The sequence below is a fragment of the Empidonax traillii genome, unplaced genomic scaffold (genome assembly GCF_003031625.1).
Source record: "Empidonax traillii isolate 1590-97213 ecotype Southwest subspecies unplaced genomic scaffold, ASM303162v1 scaffold38:size1800464, whole genome shotgun sequence".
NCBI classification, from domain to species: domain Eukaryota; kingdom Metazoa; phylum Chordata; class Aves; order Passeriformes; family Tyrannidae; genus Empidonax; species Empidonax traillii.
In genome coordinates, this window is record NW_020955231.1 from 1,612,401 (window position 1) to 1,634,615 (window position 22,215).

General features: G+C 37.4%; 1 protein-coding gene across 1 annotated transcript in view; it reads right to left on the reverse strand.

Annotated features, from left to right (window-relative positions):
- Positions 1 to 2,250: 2,250 nt before the first annotated feature.
- FRMPD2 (FERM and PDZ domain containing 2) overlaps positions 2,251 to 22,215 on the reverse strand; it is a 72,101-nt gene continuing 52,136 nt past the window's right edge. Inside the window, exons 35-47 of the mRNA XM_027878130.1 lie at positions 19,779 to 19,865; positions 19,293 to 19,357; positions 17,532 to 17,693; positions 16,492 to 16,660; positions 15,144 to 15,220; positions 12,967 to 13,058; positions 11,184 to 11,299; positions 9,167 to 9,315; positions 7,395 to 7,485; positions 5,935 to 6,269; positions 5,385 to 5,600; positions 5,065 to 5,127; positions 2,251 to 4,266 (exon numbers count right to left, since the gene is read on the reverse strand). Coding sequence (XP_027733931.1) covers positions 4,195 to 4,266; positions 5,065 to 5,127; positions 5,385 to 5,600; positions 5,935 to 6,269; positions 7,395 to 7,485; positions 9,167 to 9,315; positions 11,184 to 11,299; positions 12,967 to 13,058; positions 15,144 to 15,220; positions 16,492 to 16,660; positions 17,532 to 17,693; positions 19,293 to 19,357; positions 19,779 to 19,865 — 1,694 coding nt within the window. The 3' untranslated portion in view covers positions 2,251 to 4,194. The remainder of the gene's footprint in view (positions 4,267 to 5,064; positions 5,128 to 5,384; positions 5,601 to 5,934; positions 6,270 to 7,394; positions 7,486 to 9,166; positions 9,316 to 11,183; positions 11,300 to 12,966; positions 13,059 to 15,143; positions 15,221 to 16,491; positions 16,661 to 17,531; positions 17,694 to 19,292; positions 19,358 to 19,778; positions 19,866 to 22,215) is intronic.

The following is a 22,215-nucleotide window of genomic DNA, read 5'->3' on the forward strand; positions in this document are numbered from 1 at the left end:
TCATGTGATAACTTCTTGCTGCACTTTTAGGTAAAAGCAAGAACTCACAGTGGCATAATTTCAAGTAGCAAGTGAGAGCTGCCGATAAGCCCTCTGTTGCACGTAACTGGCTATGTTTATCCTGAAGCTAAGAGATATACACAGCACAGCACAGGCTCGGGACTGCTCAGGTTAACCCTTATGGGGATCACATTCCTTAGTATGCAATGATCAGGGTCATCACACTGAGATATGTAATGTTACCTCTAGCCCTCATTTTGCAGACAAATTTGCAACATACTGGAAAAATAAACGATTTTACAGGGATTATTTTACACTAAATAGACTCCAACTGAATTAGATTTGGATGCTCACAGTGTTTCATAAAACCAGTTTTTGTAAAACTCTGGGAGGATTTCCCATCACTCATAATTTTCAGTAAGAAAGAACGTGCTTCATTCCAAAGGCACTCCTGCTTTAAGGTCAAGAGCAAGGTTATTCATAAGTTAGGCTCTCATCAGATTTAGACAGATCCTACCAGATTTATAAGTATCTTTTCCTGAGGCTGTCTGAACACTTCATTATCATTATTTTAGGCTCTGTAGGACCAGGAACAGCGTGGGTGTATAGTTGTCAGAAGCATGCAGCACCTGCCTGGCCAGGCAGGAATTTGCCAGGCTGGAGGGAAGAGCACTGCATCCTGCCAAACCTGTCTTGGTAACACTTTTGAGTGAACTTCAGTGAAAGTTCATGGAGTGGTTCTGTGCCAAGGGCAGGAGCGATCAACAGCGACAAATGCTGTTGCAGTCACGATTTGCCCCTAGATGGCAGTGATTGCTGCTCTTTGGCAGCACAAACCATGTTTGCACGTATTTGTTCCATCACAAAAGGGCGTGTTGTTCAGTAAAAGGTAAACCTCCTCTCTTGCATATTAGAATGTGTGCAAATTACAGGCAGAGCACTTTATATACTAAATAATATCTAATAAGAAATTGGCCAGAGCAATATGATCCTTTTTTCTGACAGTTTAGCCTGACTTGTCAAGTTGTTTGAGCTCTTTAAAGAGTGGATTATCTTTTGTTCCAAATGAATGCATATCAGTGAGCCTTGATCGCCACATGAGTTCTACGTAAATGAAGAACACAGGAGTGGAACTCTAGTTTCTGCTTTGTATGGAGGGAAATGCTTATCAGCTGCTGGATGTAGCCAGATTCCCCTATACTTAAATGCTTAACAATCTTCTGACTGTTCTCAGTTTATCTACACTTTGAGCTCAGTAGTCCTATCTACAAAGGATGTGAGTGTACCCCAGTAGTACAGTGTAAAAGAAGAAAACTGTGAGGTGCAGATAATCCTGCTTAAGTGGTTTGGCCTCTTCAGGAAGTCTGCAGCAAAGCTGTAAGCTGAATCCCCGAATCCTGCCTTTAAAAGGGAGCTGACAACATGTGGTTCCTTACCATCTCCAAGAGAGTATACATAGCAGTCACATCCACCAAGCGCTTTCTGATGCTGACTCATTGTTTATTTCTCCAAGCATGGTGTCTATTGTAGGATGAAGCTGTGTCTATCATTTCAGTCATCCCCCAGATTATCTGCTGTCTAGGCTGACTGTCAGCATGGAGATCAGGAGCAGACCTGGACTGAGGTGACCACCTTTAGCTTCGAAGATGTGCAGAACCCTTGCAAGTCTGCAGTTTTCTTAAAATATTTTCAGGCCATAGATTGAGAGACTTGCTCTATAGGATCACCCCAGAACTGTGACAGATGGAGGGCTTGTCACCCAGCATGTGGTAAATTGTGTCGATCTGGCTCTGCCTAAAGTTGGTTTCAGAGCCTAGGAGATTTTCTGTGAGTGATAGTTTCTTTGTTGTGAAACAGCTTACAGAATATCTGGAAGGACAATTCTGTTTTATCTTACTCTGCTAGCAGCCTTAGAGGACTAGACCTATAAAAAAGTGTATGTCTCATCCAAACCAAAGTCCAGTCTCAGAGAGTGTGTCTTTATGGGGATCATAACTGTAGTACCTTTATCTGTATAAATGTAATTATTAATATGTTCCCTAAGAATAAGTTCATGAGATATGGCAGAATGTCAGTAATACTAGCTTCACAGGAATGTACAAAAGGTACCATCATCACAAAATCTGCCTATAGAGGAATATTAAATATAAGCTCCAATTAATAAAATATTTTTCTGTAGAGCCCTTATTAGTTAGTAGTTAAATACTGAAGCTGCTTTTTCATAAAACAAAATTGAAATTAAACAGATTTTTTTCAGAAATCTTTTTAATATTCCTGTAAAACAGGAAAAACTTATGTCAAACAGCAAACACATCTGTCAAACAGCTGCAAAGATGATGCACAAATGTGGAGAAACAAGTAATGCTATGAGGATTGTCTTCTAAACCCAGAAAGCTTATTCTAAACCACAGAAAAAACCACCTTTGCATCAAGTAAAGGAATATTTTCACTGAGAAGCTTAATAAAATTGTTGTGGTACAAAAGTCAATTGTGCATTCACGCGCAGTGTAGTGCATTCATTGTCTAGTATTTGTGCAGTAATTAAAGTGAAAGTGAAAGGCCAAATACCAAATGAAGGTAGCAAAGTTCTGAAGAAAATTTGGCTGATGACATTTGAAAAAATTGTGCGAACAGTCCCTTAAATGCAACATAAAGATAGGAAATGCAGAATATATGGAAAGTAATGCTGCAAGAAAGGAAAAAATGCAACGAATTTAAGACAAAACATTGAATTCTGCTTATGATTATACCACTATAAATCCAGAGTTACTCCCAGATTTATTTAGCTTTACTCTGGAACTTTATTAATATTTTTTAAATTAACATCTGGCTCAAATAATAAACTGCATTTCTATCTTTTGCTGCCTTCCAGCAGACTATTGGAGGCCAGAAAGAAAAAGTGGGCCTTGGCCTTAATTATAATTATATTACAGTGGATTTTTCTAAAAGTCATACTTTTAATTAGTATTTAATCCCCTTTTTTTTTCTGAATCATAAACCTCTTATTCATAATGAAAATAGACAGGTATTTTATTGTCTTGTTCTACTTCAGTTTTATATCCAATGCCTCTTAATATTTTTTCTTTTCCTGATATCAAAGAAGTTTTAAAAATATGTACAATCCAGTCAGATTGATGCAGTTTTCTGTGTTTAAAAGTTACTCTTCCAATGGACATGCAATTACACTTCCATATATGTCACCTTCTAGATGAAGGACTTAGAAGCAATACTATAGAAACGTGCAATCTTACAACTTTAACATTTCTGCTCAGATCCATTCACATGAACAGAAATACTTTTTACAGGAGAAATAAACTGTACAGAGAATTCTTTACTCTAATTTAAAGATCTGATTCAGCCCCTACTGAAATCAGTGGGAGTTACCATAGATTGGTTCATATCCTAGGTAAGAATTACAAGATAGTTAATCAGTGGAAAGGATCAGGGGAAGATGAAATGTATGTGTGTGCCACAATGCACACACAGTCATTTCACCTGGCTTAGTATTGCATTCCTTTTTACACAGATGTAGAATGAAAGAATACGTTCATGTACATCTGTGCATATTGCTGGGCTCTTCCTTTGAAGAGAACCAGTGAGGGTTTAAAGGCATCCAATTTTTATTGTCAGTTTCTTGATTTAAGATGACTATTGAAGGTGGTATAAACCCCTGGGCCGGGGTGATGGCTGGAAATGGTTCTACATTGTCCAAGCAACCAAAGGTAACCAAACTGAGTCCTTCCACATAAAAGCATAACTACTCTAATAAATACTGTCCAGAAGCCAATAGTGCACAACAATAGATGAAGGACAACTAATCTTCTACAAATGCCAGCAAAACCGTAAATCTTTATAGTTGCCCTCTGGAAAGTAAAGCTAATATTCCTGACAAGGTCCCAAAATATCTTCCTAACAATTAATATATTGTTACATAGAATACAAAAATTGTCCATGGCAATTTAACACAGCAGTGTTGCAGTGCTGCCTGGCTGCTTCTCCAAACTTAGAGCCAAGATTTAAATGACTTACCCAGAATGCGTTAAGCAAGGGTTTGAAATGCCTTAGAAATCAGAATAATCTAAAAACACATGTAATGTAACATTTGTTTGTGCTGGCTTAACATCTCTTTAAAGAAATTGCTGAGTGGTCCCTGGAGTCCAAGGGGAATAGCAGCAGGGAAGAGTCATATTGTAGTCAGTAGGAATCCATTGCTCGGAGGATCTGAAGGACTTCCAGCACAACTTCATAACAGAATAAATACTCATCCTGTGTGCAGAGACACCGAAGTGAAACACCTGGTTACATTCAACATAAATTCTAGGCAAAGAATAACAGACTAGTTGAAGTGCTGTTTATAACAACATCACCTTTGTAATATGAATACAAACCCTCACATATTACAGGGAATCCCTGTTCTTTTTGTTCCATCACTTGTAAAAGTTCAGGAATGCTGTATTTGAAGCATGTGTTTGACTCTCATTTAGGTCAGTGAAAGTTATCTATCTGCTTATTTTTAGTCACATGCTCAATAATTACCCTGAAGAAAAATGTATCAAAGCATGTGCTAAAATGGAAGGAAGAACTTACGCTAGTCTTCTCTTGCTTTTATTTCCACCACCTGTTTTCTCTAAATTGAGTTAGCTGCATCTTGTCTTCTCCTGTGTGAAAAATCTTTTTGGGAGTGGTTTTAACTCAGCAGTAGAAGAGTTTACTTGGTGATAATAACTCAGCAATAGCAAGAATAGCTGAAAGCTGCAATTTTGCAGGGCAGAGTTTGTAATATCTCACTGTTTTTGTGATCCTTGCTTTTGTTCTTGCTTTAAAAACAAAAAGAGGTGTGTGTTGTATCTGTATTATACTACTGCTTGGCTCTTATTTCAATTATTTAGTAAGGGGCAGACTTTCATATTTTAAACTAGACACCGCTTGCCTGGAAGGCTGTTATTTTCCACAAATGAGAGCACTAAAATTATATTTTAAGCCCCAGGTTTATCCAAGCATGTGGATAAGTATCCTAATTGAGGCTTTTAAAAATCATAATCTAGTTGAATACTGAGAACTTACCTTAGTTTGGATTATGCCAAAACGCTGATCTCTCAAATCCCTCACTATCTGCTTGATGTTGAACTATAAGAAGAGAACAATTTTTACTTGGTTGACATGCAAATTATAAAGAAAGATTTAAGCATATTCAGAAGGGGAAGCTGTGACTCATTTCTTTTAGAGATAGTATGTTAACTTATTAACTTTGTTGTTTAAAACAAAAGCTGGGTTTATTCACCTGTTTTGTTAGGGTGAATTCTAAGAGGAATTACTCTGTTCTAAGATGTTGTTGACATCCATACCATTTTGCAATACTTAACAATGATCTGTTTGATACTTACGCATAAATCCTTTTCTATATAGCTGAGCAGAATTTCAACACACAGCAAAACTCCACTTCTTCCAATACCAGTGCTGCAGTGAGCAACAATAGGTCCTGTACTGTGAGCTTTTCTCATGTAACAAATAAATTTTACAAGCTGCTCGGCCAGTTTGGAAGTATTGTGGTCTGGCCAAGTGGTGAATTGCAAATGACTTACAAAGCGCTTCTCTTCTGTCTGAAAGAGAGAGACCAAAAAGGTTAAAAATTATTAGTCCTAAGACCAATTTTCAAGGAATTCCACTAAAAAATTTCCAGCTCTGTGACTATTAGAGGACTCATTTTTGGAAGTTCTTGTCCAAAAGTCTGTAATATCAGATCCATTGCTTGTGGAATGAGCAAAGAGATATTATCTCATTAACTCTAAATTCATGCCTGTTATTCAGATTTTTACATTCCTAAAAAATCCGAGGACATGTTATAGAAGAATCAAGAATACTACTAGTATCTACTCATGTTAAATATATAATCAATTTCATCATATATAAAAGTATTAAATCTACCCAACTTACCTGCTTGTTAATCATTTCTATTTTTCTAATTACAAAGTATTCCAGAATCTGGTAATTGTCTAGCCTGAGATGGAAATTAGCCAGGTCTTTAGAGTCATTGGGAGGTTCAGGCCAGTACCGATGACATTTGACTTGTCCTAACTCCACTTCTTTTGTCATCATGGCAATCACATTTGATTCACTCTCCCAGATCATTTGCCAGAAATCGCCCATAGTGGATGGCAGAGGCCCTTGGGTTATAATGTAAAAATGTTCCTCTTCTCCAACTTTCATTCTAATGTAACTTGCGTTAATGTAGCCATTCTTTTCTCCCAGAGGAACTCGTGTCTTATCATCTGTACAGAAACAGAAAGATGCTTTTTGAGCTGTGGATGTGAAATGGAGTTCTACCATCTCCAGCACTCATGAGATAGGGAACCTCAGTCTCTCCAGCTAAGTATGGCTCTGGATTTTAGAACAGAATTTGACTAGTAGCACTAATATTAATCACTGCTAATAGGAATTCCCACAGATAAATTGCATGGTTCACTGCAGCTTTATTTCCCTTAAGATACTTGTGTAACATTCTGACAAGATTCCTAATTACCATTGAATTGTCTGGCAGTGATTCAAAATAGGGTATCCAGCGCTGCGTTTAATGTATTGCATAGAAATATTGACACTGGATTTTGGTGTTAGAAATCAGGAAAACTTCTAAGACTATATATGCTGCATCATTAATACATAGAGGTGCTGCAAATTTTGGCATGTGTTGTCCTGCTGCTGAAATTTAGAAAGACATCAAGTGTTCAGAAAGTGGTCCTTTCTGTCATGATACGTCCCAGGGAATAATGGGGCAGTGCATGTTTTTTTTTGTAAGTCCTTGCTAATAGCAGTCATTCAGCACTTGGACCCAAATCTTCTTTCTAAAATGACTTCTCATCAGTGATGAAACTTGTTTCTGACTCTGTTCAGAGCTGAGCAGCTGAAGGTCTGGTTGGACAATATGCTTTAAAATACTTTTGAAAGAACCTTTATTTTTCAAAGAGTTATGCAACTTCATAATTTCCACTGTACTTTTCAGATTTCCACTGTGCCACAAGTAGTAAATGTAGCTGTACATTTAAATAGATTTAAAGAAATGGTACAGTTCAATGCCCACAGAAATTTAGATCAGTAACTCTGAGAACAAGGGAAGGAAACACCAAGACAACTAGTCCCCTACCAGGCCAAGTCCTGCTTCATGGAAGATGATACTTTGGATAATTACATGTTGTACAATGCAGCCATGCTTATGTGAACTCTATCTCTTTTGGAAAAATCTCACTAATCATAATGAATAACTCCATTATTAGTGAAGCTCTCTGTGACTAAGGATGTGGTGAGATTTGCACCTCCTACATCTCAATGTTATAACTGGTTTTCTGTTTTCTGATGTCTTTGTTCACCCAGTGTATGTTTTTGTTACTGTGCATACTTACATGGAAGAATATCTTGGTATCTGTTTTTATTCTGGTTTTCTGGTGCTTTTCCAGTTCTGCACTCATCTATTGGTTTCACATGTTCTAAAGCCTAGATCAAAAAGAAATATGCATGATGTTCACATCCTCTATAGGCAACTTTTACAGTGTCAGTGTGAGCAAACTTTACTGCAGTGTATGACCCAAGACTGGCAAATAGACTTCTTACAGAAGACAATCAGTACACCATTCTCTAAACTCCTAGGCAAGGAATTGAATTACTTTATATTTTCTTCAACCTGAACAACATTTCTAGGCTTTCCAAGTAAGATTTCCAACCCTTATCCTCAGCCTCTGTCATTACAAATCCCTATTGTATATTGCTGTATGATAGATGTTTGGAACAGCCAAATGTCAGCATTTATAATGGATAACCTACTGACTAAAGCACTAACTATTGCACTATTAGCAGGGCAATAATGACAGTGAGTACTTTTCAGTGATGGAGAAAGTGATTAATATAGGGAACAGCATCAATATTATTAAGTGCAAATCATATGGTTGTTAAGTACTTCATAGTAGATTTAGGGGAACATGATGCAGTGTTGTTGGAAGCAGAAATGTGGAAGTTCATTTTATTTACAGTTTTGAGTTACCTTGACTTTTTTTTTTTACTCTTGTACCTATTTGATATGCACTGCATAATGTTCAGCCATCACATTATGCCACTGTACAGTCTATATGAACTGAAATACATGTTACAATTCTTGAACACCTGCATCAGTTACTAGAGGTTTTACTCAGATAAAATATCCATTGGCTTTGGTAACCAGCTCCCTATTAGGTCTTTATGTTTTCTGTGCAGATGTATGACTCAGCTCATAGTATGCTATACCTGTCTCAGTAATGGAATAGAATGGAATGAATGGAAATTAACACATCCCCTTGAGCCTTCAGGGAAAGTCAGCAAATCCTGTACACTTGAGCCTGTTGGATTTTGTACCCAGAAAGTCAGAAATATAAAGACAAGTGAAAGAAACTGATAATGTTGCAATTACTATGGAAAAGTGGCAGCTATTCATTTCACTGATACATCATTTAAAGGAAAATTCAGTACTGTGCTGAAGAGTTATAAGTCTATTCTTTGGGAATTTGATAATAGCTGAATACTCTATTTATGCTCTGAAACGAGAGATTTTATATGCCTTCCTAAATTTACAGTTTTTCATTATTTAAATGCCATCAGTTGTAATTATGTGTTTTCATTACCTATGGAGTTACATTACTTTTGATTTTAATATCCCAAAATTCCTGACTTTAGTAGCATCTTGTGGCAATGAGTTTCGTGGATAACTGTTGTATTATGTGAAACATTTTCCTTTCAACTAAATGTTTCTACATTAGTGAATCCCTGGAAGCATGAATTTCTTGCTTAGTGCAGCCCTTGGTATAGTTCTTAGGCAGACGTTTAGCAGAGCTGAGGGGGTAATGGGAAGAAGTCAGTCTAGGAAAAAGTGATTCGTACTCTACTTTTATATGTTATTTATTTTCATTGCACATGGACAGTATCTTTGGAAAGAGAACAGTGTAAGCCTGGCCTACGTGGAAAGATCCAAATACTGTTGTATCATCCAAACAGCAGAATAGAAACCCCATTCTGGAATAATTCTCAGAGAAAGTGGTTTCAGCAAAGATATACAAGTTGATCTCCCATACAGTATGCAGAAAGCTATTAAAAGTCACTTTCTTATGTGTGCTAAACAGTTAGATCTTAAAAAGGAATCACACTTTACCATAAACTCCTTTAACACCTCTTGATTCTCAATCCGCAACTGAAGGCCTTGAATAAGACCTGTGATGCCAGTTCTTGGATCTACTCCAGACCGTGATGGTTTCAAGTTAATTAACTGAGTCAGTTCATCTCCAGAAGCAAAGGTTCTGTCTATATATCAACAACAACAATAAAAACCACAAAACCAAAACAAAGCAACAAAAACAAAACAAAACAAAGTTTTTAATTATTATTGTTCATAGTGCAAGGTCCTGGCCTAAAAAAACTAGGGAGCTGAAGTATGTATGTACATTTTGATGCTTGTATGTGAGAAGATGTGAGAAAATATTTTTGGCTTACTTATGTTCACAGTAGAAAGAAGAATAAGTCAGCACCATGGATACAACCGGCACTACATTTCGTGCTATGTGGAAGCAGATACAAGTATTGCAACTTATTGCCTCATACAGTTTATAAATGCAGTCTATTCTAAATAAACTATTTTTGCTGAATTGTAAACTTTAATGCTAGTTTATACTGGTATAGGAGACTCTGGCCACATCTTCACAGGGAATCATTTTCATGTCTCCAACACTTGCCTGAAAATTAGTATTGCCACACCCCACTGATAGGAATAATCACTGCACATTCTTCTCTTCTAAAGTTAGAAAATATTTTTCTCCTCATTTTAGCTCACACTCCACTTCAAGAAAAACATGTGAACTAGCTTTTATGCATCAAAGTCAGGATTCAGTTTTACTAAGTAGCTCATCCTGAAGTACATATTCTGATCCAATACTTGACAGATTAAGAAAATGGATAAACCTTATCTCTCCAGAAACATCACTGCTTTACTGGAAAAACTTTTGTTACCATGTTGAGTAAAAACAGTAGCTTGTTGGTAAAAATTAATGGTTTGAGGCAGGGGAATAATGGAATTTATCTTTTTTATTCATAGGCTACTGTTGGCAAAGAATAACATGCCAGCTGTCTCAAAGAAAACCTGATTATATGTTTCAGAGGTTTGTTATAGGCTGAAGACAAGGAGCAATGCTGTGTTCTCCTCTTGTAAGATATCATCACTACTTTTAACTATTCTCTGTCAAAAAAGTATTGTGTTTGCTATGTTTTTGTCTGGGCTACAACTTTCCCCTGCCTTGCCTGAGCTTCTAAGACACTTTCTACTCACTTTGTGTTCTGTAAGTCTCACAGATGCGAGGGTGTTCCTATTAACTATTTGAGAGGGCCAGTGAAGACAGATCCCCACTCCAGACAGAGCACGCTATTTCCCATATAGCTGTCTTCCAGATCAAGTGGAATTTAGAATCCCTGAACTCTGAGTAGGTAGTAGATGATAGATCAGCTATAATTTTTTGTTTGCTTGCCAGCATGGCTTGGTAGTATGAGGGAGATAACTGTGGTTTGCTTCTGATAAGAGTCATCAGTAATTCATTGCTTCCACAAGGCAAGGGAGAGAGAGATCTATATTTCAGAAAATCTATGGGATACTGCAGCATCCTGAGTGTGATTCCTTTCACAAATTATTCTCATCTGGGGCAGAACAAGTTTAATTTCCATAAAGGAACAATTAGGTGGATTCTTTCTGTAAGCTCTTCTGGTGTCAGAGAGGCTTTGGCACCTGAGCTGTAAAAGTGCTTCAGTACGTGCTTAAGCACATCAGTTCTAGAGGTCTTAATGAAGCTGTTATGTGAAGTGAAATTCAGTGATTCTGGGAACGAAGTCTTGAGATATAATTTGGCCCTTCATTTTGTGTTTTGGTTTAAGTGTTTAATTTACTTCTCTGAGAAGTCGTATGAGAGCAGAAAGGGAGGCAGAGCTCCTGATGTATGTCTTCTTTTTGGAGATGCAAAAGTTTAGATGGCCTTCATATATGCCAGTGTTTTGAGTGCCTTGGTCTTTGAGATTCAAAGAGCAAATTCTTTGCTTATATTCAAGGTACTAGTGTTGTTTTCAGTGTACGTATATGGAGGAACTGGGCTATAATGTCAAAGAAACAAAAGAAGTTTTTGCATGGTTACTTCTAGGTAGAACAGGAATCCTGTGGGGCATAACATCATCTTCATTGTTCCAGCTGTCTGACTCAGACTGCTGATTTTCTCTTCTGCAGCCTTCACATTCTGCATATTTCTGTGACCTGTAAAACAGCGTTAGTTGAAGTGGTAAAAACTTTGATACTCTGAACTGTATAAAGATTTTGGGTTTAATATGTTTTTGATCACTTTTGACTTTCTTGAGCAACTACTTTTAAGAATTAGTCTGAACTCTGAAGAACATAAGTTCAAGGAGTGGTACTAGCATTTTGTCTGGAGTATTATTCACAACTCTAGCTAGTGAAAAACACTGTTATCTGTATGTGGTGGTTGTTTTTTTTCTCAGAGATAAGAGCATACTTGGAATAAAAAGCTGCTCAAAGATGACTGGAAGTAACAATTCTTGCAGTTATAGACCATTTTTCATATATGACATTTTCCAGTTTTTAGGCAACTGTAGCTTAATTGGCTTTAAGTGATACTTTATCCTAAAATATTTGGAAAATTTTAGGGCACTGGAATATGTTTTAGGTAGAAGATAATTTTGCAATCCAGAATATAGCTATAACATATGCAGCATGGGTTAAATATTCCTCTACTGACTAACTCAGGTACCCTCATACTTAACATTTAACTATGTTAGTAGGCTTAAGCAGTTAGAAATAGTAAAAGGTACACCTAAGAGGGAGAATAAGACAATCAGCAGCAATTTAGCCAATATCAGTAACCATTGCAGGCTGTGCATGTTCAAGTTACACAAAACTTTTGCACGTAGAAAATAGAAATACTGGAAAATACAGATAGTTAAAAGATTCAGATTAATAACATGGGCCAGAAAATCATCCTATTTGCAAAACAACCAGGAAAGATACTTGTTGTCCCTATATATGATAACTTTGTCTTAGCCATTAGAGGCATTTATGCATGTTGCACACAAAGCAAGATAATTTGGAAATAATCACACCTGATTAGCTGGTATACCATGAGATAATATATCAGTAATGAGATAATAGCCAGGGGCATCAAGTCTGTGCTGACATGGATGCTCTCAATTGCAGATGCTCTCAGAGCATCTTTAAAAATTTATCTCTGCAAACAGATATGTTAGGGAAGATTTTCATCCCTAATTGATTGGCCAAATACTTTTTATACAAAATTTTGTTTAAAATTTGAATATTTGTCTTTTTTTCCATTTATTTAGGTTATGAGTGCTAAAAAAGATCATATTTCATATATTCTGTATCATTGTAATAAAAAAAAACATGTATTACCACTACTCAATTATTCTTTGATTTCCCATTATCCTAGAGATTTAAAATTTGAAGTAAAATTCTTCTCTTCCTGTACTATGTGCTTTCTTTGAAGTAACATCCTCTAATTCTCTTGATTCCCATATGTCTGGACTTCAACATCTGTATTGTTACAGCCATAGTAGCACAGGGTCCAGCCCAGTCTGCAAGATCTGCTTGGAACTCTTAGTAAAACCCACACCACTGTTCTCTCCCCTCCTTAGCTGAAAGGCCAAAGATGGTTTAGGCAATTCCTTATGAGATGTTACACCTGGAAGCTTATATTCCATTTGCCTTAGTAATTGTGTGGAAGCTGTTTAGCAGCTCTTGCTGCAGATGGAGCTGCGTTCCAGTGGAACTGTATTTCTGTCACTTGGGACATGAGTGCATTTGCATACTATTATTAGGACAGCCCTGGAAATATAAGCATAAATTTTCCATACTATTTATTTTAAAAATTTTGTTTTATGTGAAAGACTTACCTGTCCGAAATGTTACTGATGATATCCTCATAGTCTTGTCCAGCCAGCTCACCTTGAAGAGGAGAATTGTGTGTGCTTTTTAGATCCTGCAGGTTTCAAATAAGAAAAAGCTGTGAAAAAATCAGTACACAGAAACATCAAGAATATAGTTACTTTCATCAGCATTCTTTCTTATTTCTGACAGAAATGTGTCCTTCACTCAAGAAGGAAAGGGAAAATAGAGTAGCTTTTACTTTCAGAAGAAAGTATATATTGCAGTATCTACTAGGAGTAGAAAGCCCTATCAGCTGCATTTGTGAGTTTCAGAACAATACAGTCTTCAGACATCTCTACAACTTAGCATGCATGAATGAACTTTGAAAAGGTTCATCTTTGTAATACCCTCTCTGATCTCATGAAGAGAATTCAGTCACAGGAATCATGAGTCACACTCATCACCAGCTCTTGGCAGCAGAAAGCACATGTTCAGTGTCTGAGATGGAACTGTTGGTAATAATTTACTTTTTTTAATCTCAGACACAAAGATGCTAGTGGCAGAAGCAGGATGCAGCTGCTCTACTGGAGAAACACTTAACTAACAGAGAAGGCAGACTCTTGATCACTCTCCATGTGCAGTAGAAGCAATAGTATTGGTGGATGGTTTTCCATCCTAGAGAGTAATAACTAGGTCCTGCACTTAAATAATGATGCAGGACATCTGCTGTTGTTATGTGGAAGAAGCTCCTTTTCAACTGTAACAATGATAGAAAATTATTTAAATATTAGTTCAAAATGGTGTTTCTTCTTCTCTTCTTGCTCAGTATTCCAGATGCACTCAGAAACTGCCCTGGCATACTACACAGTAAAAGTAGTGAATACCCCACAGAATCTTAATGGTAGCCACCACTTACATCTCTTTTCTTACCTTTGTGCTTGTATTTCCCCAGTAGAATGGGGACATTCATAGCTACATGTTTAAACATGAATTCATCTACCCAGTTTCTCCACCTTCTGACTGTATAGATTGGAGGCCCTTATATTGATTTTTGGCTTTAACTTGCAAAGGAAAGGTATTTTACTGGTTCTTTTATATATATATATATATATATATATATATATATATTTTTTTTTTTTTTTTTCAGTAGTTTGTAATTTTCAAAGTCTACATCTTTGGACTAGATGATAGTTGTTCTCTACAAAGTAAAGCATAAATAGTTTCTATTCATAGGAGACAGCTAAAGGTTAACTGAAAATAGGGAAGATGAGAGAGTTAATGGAACCAGTTCAGCAAAAACACTCAGGATGTGCTTTAGGTTAGGCATGTGCTGTGCTGATAGATAGATAGACTTAACCAAATTTACTTCAAAACCACTTTAAAACTAAATTTGTGCCTTAATACTGTATCAACTCAGGGATCAGGTAAGGAACATGTAACCCTACCACTATCTCCTACTTCTGATATTATTTCTTCGGTGTACTTTTTTTGTCAGATCTTAGACATTGTCTTGTTTTTATATTAAAAATTTGGCTCCAACACTCATTCCAACACTGTATTTAAAACCTCCACAAAGAAATTCCTCTTCAAGATTTTCTCAGCTTATTCATGTCAAGGATTTCTATCACTTTTCTTTTTCTAGTTTGATTATATTGGTCGAATCAGGGTTTGGTTTTTTAATTTGAGAAGACCTAAATTTCTCACATTTTCTGAGGGGTTTTAGAGTTGTAAACTTAGAAATAATAGATATTGTGAATTTTGATGTGGAATATTTTTCAGGACTTACTAAGGTTCAATACATAACCATGTTTGAAGAAGTTTGGATGCCTTGGACTTCTGAATATTAGTGGAAGACAATTGAATAGAAATCTTTTAATGTATATACTTTAGAAATACTGAAAGGATAGTAAAATTAGTAAATTATTTATTTCAGTATTATAATCAGAACAAGACTTGCAGATGCAACCTTCCTTTCCCCCCACCTGTTTGGCATATGTCTTATATTAATAACATGCTCTAATTTCAGTGAAATCCCCTGACTTACTCCAATGTCAGCAGCTCCAGTCATTGTAGCACATTTCCCTCACATCAATCTTTTTTCGTTAAGAAGGTGTGTTTGTTGCCCACATTGCAGCAAACCCATTTTGTAAACAAACATATGAGTACATTGCCCGATAACTTCCGATAACTTCTCCAATTTTACCTTGCTGCACATCTGGTTGGAGCCTTCTTCCTTGAAACTGGAAACAGGTTGAGCTCGCAGGCTTTCCTCAGCACTAGCTGAATACCAGAAAACAAAATCAAAACAAAATGTGTGAAAATATAGATCTATTTCTTCTCTGACAGCTACACCAAAGGACTTTGACCTTGGAAGAGGCACTGAGATACAGAGCAAGAAACTGGCATGGAATATCCCTTTCGTGGATGCTCTGAGAGGGTTAGCACAGTACAAATGCCATGGATCCCCACTGAAGAAGCCAGCATAGTTCAGACTTGAAAGATACACTGAAGTACAGCCCTATATGAGCAGCAGTTACAAAAAAACTGAAATGGAATTTAAATCTGCCCTCCCTAACCCAGCCCATTCCTTCGTAGTGCTAAGGGGCAAGTACCATAGATTAACTTTGGGGCCAGTGCTTCTGTAATATCATTGGGGTTTGCTGGTCCAGGAAATGAGTTTAAACTTTTCAGAAACTGTGTAATTCACCGATGTCATTTAAGATGAAAATAGCAATGGCAGTGTCTTCCTGACTGAGAATACTTGAAGCAGAGCCTCTGATTTGTAACCAGCAGGCCAGAAGGAGGAATTCTATATGCTTCCCACTGAAGTTTGTCCACATAATAGGAAACATTTCAGTGTTCAAAGAAATAGAAATTTGAGGACCACAAACTATTGGTAATATTATATAGTTGCTTCCACTCCCAGCTTTAATTAGTATTTAATTTCTGAGTATTCAGTAGAGCAGATCATAGAGCATAAGTTTCTTCCATAGAATTAGTCAGCCCTCTTAGTACTGCCCTGTGCAAGACGGGTCAGTTCTCAAATTAATAACAATCAACCTCGGAGCAGAGGCTTCTGGATTTGATCACAAACAAGCACAGAAGAGAGAGTGTCTGCCAGACAGAGCAGGAGGTGTAGTGGCTCCAGGAGATAAGTAGGAGTGGTGAGATGTGAATTACTGGGTAATGTATTTTAGCAGCTGGCTTCAATAATGGGCTGTGATTCTATCAATGAATTGTATAAAATGAGTTAAAATCAGACCAGGATTCATGACTAAAAAAAACAAGCTGAGATAAAGCCTCTTTGAGGGTCTTGCAGCTTTGCTTCCACTGTTACTAGACTTAAAAATCACACTTGGACATTCCCTTCCTATGGCCCTGTATCTTGAATAGTTTAGACAGTGCTGCAGATCAAGGTGAAGAATATGTTTGTATCTACAGATATGAATCAAACTAACTGCAAAATTGAAATGTTTTGCTAGTAGGAAATATGAATTCAGGCAACACATAATCCCACTTTTATCATATACTGAGTGGATGTAGCTGCTTACCAGGCTCTGCTTTTGTGTTTGTGGGGGAAGCTCTGTTGCTCTGATTGCCTGAATAAGCCCAGTGCAAAGCCACACTTCGGCAGACTGTGAGTTGAACGATGCCTTGAGCCTTACGCAGCAAATCTGTAACTGTTTGGCGAGGCAGACCAGAGACAAATGTCTCATTCACCTGAAAAATACGATGATTTGTATTTCCAGATTCCTTTAACAGAAAGCTTTTTTTTTTAATCACATATCCTAGCCTTAAGCAATCTTTACATAACTTCTTTGCACTTCATGTGTCCTCATTTTCTCCCATTTTTGATCCTCTCCTCTCTATGTCTTATACTATAATTGCCAGCAGAACACCACGGAAGTACAGTCTGAGACAGTAAGAGCACATTGTTTCCCCCCTTCTTCAGATGGAAAATGGAGAGGCGATGGAGGTGAATGAAAAACAGAAAAGGAAATAAAAAATACTGAAACTCCTGGAGGGGGAAGAAAAAATAGTTTTGGGGTAAAAAAAAAAAAAAAAAAAAAAAAAGAAGATGATTTATATTAAAAGATGGTAAGGTGGTTAGGATAGTATGATTTTAAATAAATAATTAAAATCTCTGTTTTTAGCTTTGCTTGTCTTCATAATACCTAACTGGCATCATGAAGGTTCTTCCCAGTGTCCTCCTAGTTAGCTGTTACATGCAGGCTTGGTCAGCTAACAGTTGTTTCCCTGATCTTTTCATCTGTCTTCCTTCCTGGGTATAAATACAGTATGGAATAGTTACAGTTTACTGCTTGCTTTGCTATTCTGGGTCTGCCTCTGCTGGAGTGTCCAACTGCTGGCTGTGGAGAGGCCCAGTCCCACAGGAGGCTGAACTCTAGGAAGGAGGAAGGGCCCCCAGAACAGTCCTCTGGCCATCAGGCAGCAAGGGACATCACGTTCTACATGTTGCTGTGCCAAGCAGCACCAGATTTTCAATATGCACAGTCTTTATACTGAACAGATGCTCATCATAGAGAATGTAGAGAAAATGTAGGCCAAAACAATGAAGAACAAGCATTACCTTAAGTAGAATGTCACCAACTTGAAGCCTTCCATCTAGATCTGCAATGCTGTCGGGGCTGATGGCTTTTATTAGGATAGCCCTGCCATTTCTTCCACCTACCAGTGCAAATCCTAGGCTTCCATTTTCTGCTTTTTCCAGCTCAATCTTAATAATGAAGTCCTACAACAGAGAAGGATTCAATCTAAAGTGGCGTTTATTCAGGGCTGTATTTTTTTGCATTTTTATTACCAAGAAATCCCATTATGCTTCACTGACTGATGTAGATTATGGGATATATATCCTAGTCTTGAATAGATATATAGAGCTTCCAGGGATCAACATAGCAGGTCCATGTATGTATCAGAATGAAAATAATGCACATTTATTTTCATAATCTTTTTAATAATTGCTGCTGGGGAAAATAACCTCTTAGGAGCAAAAAAATGTGTACTTCTGTAAGCCTTTTATAATATATCAAATAAATCACCTTCACTGGCAAACAAGGCACTCTGATCTCCAGCATGACAGTAACGCAGTACATAGTTCATTCTTTTATTGTTCTATAATGAAAATTTTAATCTTTCAACCCCAACATTCCATCTCTTTGGCTTTAGCGCTTCATTTGGTTTTACAATCAGCTGCCTCTTTAGGGTCAAGTACTATGCCAGAAATAGCAGCAAACTAGAAATGTTTAGGACTTGCAGCATGACTAGTTCCAGTGTCACAAATATCAGCCTTAGAAATTATTTTTGCAAGTTGAACAGATAAACCATCATGGATTAAATGGTGCAGAAGAAGCAGTAATAGGGATGACTTAATCAAAAGTGAGGAAATTGTTTCAATTTTTCTGCCAGGTTGGAGGTGTAATTTTAACAAAACACAGCCTTTTTTGCAAACCACAATCAAGAGAAAACTAGTATATCTATTCACATGAAATATCAGTCCATGGGGATAATTTCAATTAACATTGTTTTGCATGTGTTTTCACAAACAGAAGTTATGCTTGGACTTGTAAGAATTTTGAAGCACCACATGTTGCACTTTTTTTCCTTAAGAATAATTCCTGTGTATTTTAGGAATTCATAATTTCAAAAATGGCATTCCTCTTGCCAAATTCAAACCCTTGTGGTCTATGTCAGTGCTGCATAATAGTCCAAAGGTTGGGGTAATTATGCCCTCTTTTCAAATGTCCATCTGAGAATTTCAGAATGAAACATTACAGAACCACTTAATCACAGAAATTACAGAATATGCTGAGTTGGAAGGGACCCACAAGGATCATCGAGTCCAACTCCTGGCCCTGCACAGGACCATCCCCAAGAGTCACACCATGTGCCTGAGAGTATCCAAATGCTTCTTGAATTCCATCAGGCTTGGTGCTGTGATCACTTCCCTGGGGAGCCTGTTCCAGTGTCCAACCATCCCCTGGGTTTAATCTCAAGTTTTAAAGATTGTTGTGGAAAATATTTCACAATTACACTTATTTTCCCTAGAATCCCATGCTATGACATTCTGTGTCTTTTTCCTGTGCTACTTTCTTTCTAAGCATTGAAAAACAGCAACAGAAGAGTCTGTCCCCAGGATGTGCTCAGTGCATTCTAGTCCTTGAATGCTGAAGCAATTCCATACTTCAAAGGGCACTCTCCAAGTGCATTATATTCATATTTTCAAAGAAACTGGAGAGGAAGAAAACACATTAAATACCACTATTGAAAAAACCTCCCTCTGTATAGCCCACTTCATTTGATGGACCATCTCACACTTAAAATTATCACTTACTTTACATTCTGGAGAATCAGGAGTGTTTTGCTCAGCACCACAGTTTGTTTCCTCCAAATGTTTCTCTGTGAAAAAAGCAGCAACACTTTTAAGTAGTTGTACTGGTAAACTGTTCTATGGTATAACACTCAAAATCTTACTCAGAGATGAAATAAAACATTTTATATTTTATATATAAAATACAAAAATCTGGTGGATTTATGTGGGGTCAAACCCCTGAACTGAGCCTTCTGTGCATTATCCCTGGAGACTCTGTACCTTCCAATGAGAAGGTTCCAAAACAAGCTTTAAAAGCTGCATGTTATAGCATCTAAGACACCAGATGGACAACAGGTATAAATGTTCTTTGCAACTCCAAAGGAGGCAGACTTTTTTATGAAGCGTTAATCTTTCCCAGGTGCTGCCAGTATCACCTAGAGACTTATTTTCTTTCAGAGAAGGCACAAAATTTTACAAATTCTAACTGAAAAATGCAAAGTTACTTACCCTGTTCATGCAACAGATGCTGCTCTCTGGAATTCAGGCTTTCATTTGACAAAGAAATATTGGCCTTCTCCGTCTCAGCCAGTGGCCCTGAAAACATACAGGTATGTTTGTTCTGACAGGCCTCCTGCTAACCTTCATATACACATGGGAATGTAAACTCTGTGCTGAGATTATTAAACAAAGCTTCAAAATCCAATATTGATAGTATATAAGGCAATTTGAGACACTACTGCATTATTAAGTTTGCCAATTTGCATAGGGATATAAAGAATTGCAGAGATATTGCATCTCAGCCACTGCTATTTTAAAAATTGTAACAACAATCAGAGATCAGGTGGAATCATTTTAGACACTTGGCAATGATCAGGCTGACAAAAAAACACACCTCTACCCACCCACACCCAGTTTCGAGGTTTTGCTTTATCATATCTTGGTGATCTTAGTTGACTTCCACAAAGTACTCTTAATATGTGAATTATAGAAAATGATGAATGTTCTGTTGTTTAAAAAAAGCTACCTGTTGCAGTTGCAACTTTAGTATGCATTTTTGTAATTATGAGAGTCTATAAAAATGAAGATTTGCTTTCTTAATAACAAATTATTACAGATTTCTCTACAAATCTATCAGTGATGATAGCAAACAGAACACCAAATACCACAGTACTGTGGATTTTTTAAAGTGCCTTATAAAAGAGAAAAGAATCATAGAATTATTTGGGTTGGAAGGGACCTTAAAGACCACCTAGTTCCCACCCTCTGCCATGGGCAGGGACATCTTTCACTAGACCAGGTTGCTCAAAGCCTCAACCAGCCTAGACCTGAAGACCTCCAGGTATGAGGCACCCACAACTTCTCTGGGCAGTCTGTTCCAGTGTCTCACCACACTCACAGTAAAGAATTTCTCCCTAATACCTAATCTAAACCTGCCCTCCTTCACTTTGAAGCCATTCCCCCTTATCCTGTCACTATATGCCTTTGTCAAAAGTCCCTCTCCAGCTCTTCTGTAACCCCTTTAGGTACTGGAAGGTGCTGTAAGGTCTTCATGAAACCTTCTCTTCTCCAGGCTGAACACACCCAACTCTCTCAGCCTGTCTTCATAGGAGAGGTGCTCCAGCCCTCTAATCATCTTCATGATCCTGCTCTGGACTTGCTTCTTTTCTTGGGGGTCCCACAGTCAGATGCAGCACTTGAGGTGGGGTCTTACAGAGTAGAGGGGCAGAATCACCTCCCTTGACCTGCTGGTCATTCTTCTTTTGATGCAGCCCAGAAATGGTTGGCTCTCTGGGCTGTGAGCACACATTGCTGGGTCATGTCGAGCTTCTCATCTACCAACTCCCTCAAGCCGTTTTCCTCAGGGCTGATCTCAATCCATTCTTCATCCAGCTTGTGTTTGTGCTTGGGATTGCCCCGACCCAGGTGCAAGACCTTACACATCTTGTTTTATAAGAGAGGCACGTAACTGTACCAGTGTAAAGTTCATAACTCTGTTTTAGAGGTGGATCAGACCTGGTTACTTATTTTGAAGGTGTCTTGAGAAATCTTCACATCTGCAGAGCTCATGGAGCAAGGTTGTATAACCAAGGTCCTACCGGAACATACATTTTCCATGCTTTAGTTATACCAAATTAACTGAGAGTGCCCATAGCTTTATTCATGTCTTGTAGTAAACTGCTTCAGCTGATAAAAGCAAACACATGGGTGCATGTGGTAGAGTAGGAAATCTGTAACTAGCTTGACTTGGAATAATTTCTTCAGGTAACCATATGCCAGTATTCAGATGAGTGTAGGCATGTGAACAATTCTGGTCCAGAGTTACTTTTTGAGGTCATCTTTGCATGATTGAAAAAAAAAAAAAATTCAAATATCCAGTCAGATAAATGAAATTGGGGTTAGGCCTGACTTAATTCTGCAGTCAAATGTGCACTGGAATTCCTACTTTCATAGCTAACACACTTTGCATGCAGAGACCTAGATGTGATACCTATCCTTCCACCTCATGGTGCAAATGCAACCTCTGCTTGCTGAGGGTCCTTCTACTGCTAGAGCAATACTGGTCAAGTCTTTGTAGTGAAGATGTATACTCAAGTTTTGTATCAGTTATAGTATTAAATATCCCTGACAAGAACTGTCTTATATTAACTGAGAAATAACAGTGCTGCCTGTTTCTGATTTTCTATAGTTTGTTGATAACAGTTTTGAAAGGTGGGCTAGAGGATGAAGTAGTGGCTCATATTAAATAGTGGCTCAAAAAGTGCTGGAAAACTTGTTAAGGAATAGTTTCAGTCAAAACAGATGTTGAGATATGACCACATAAAATTCCCATTTAATAACAACAAATTAGAAATAGAAACTGACTATGCAAAATTCTTTTTTTTTTTTTTACAGAGAACTATACATTTTATTTCTGTCTTTACAGAGCTACTGAGTTTTCTTCAGA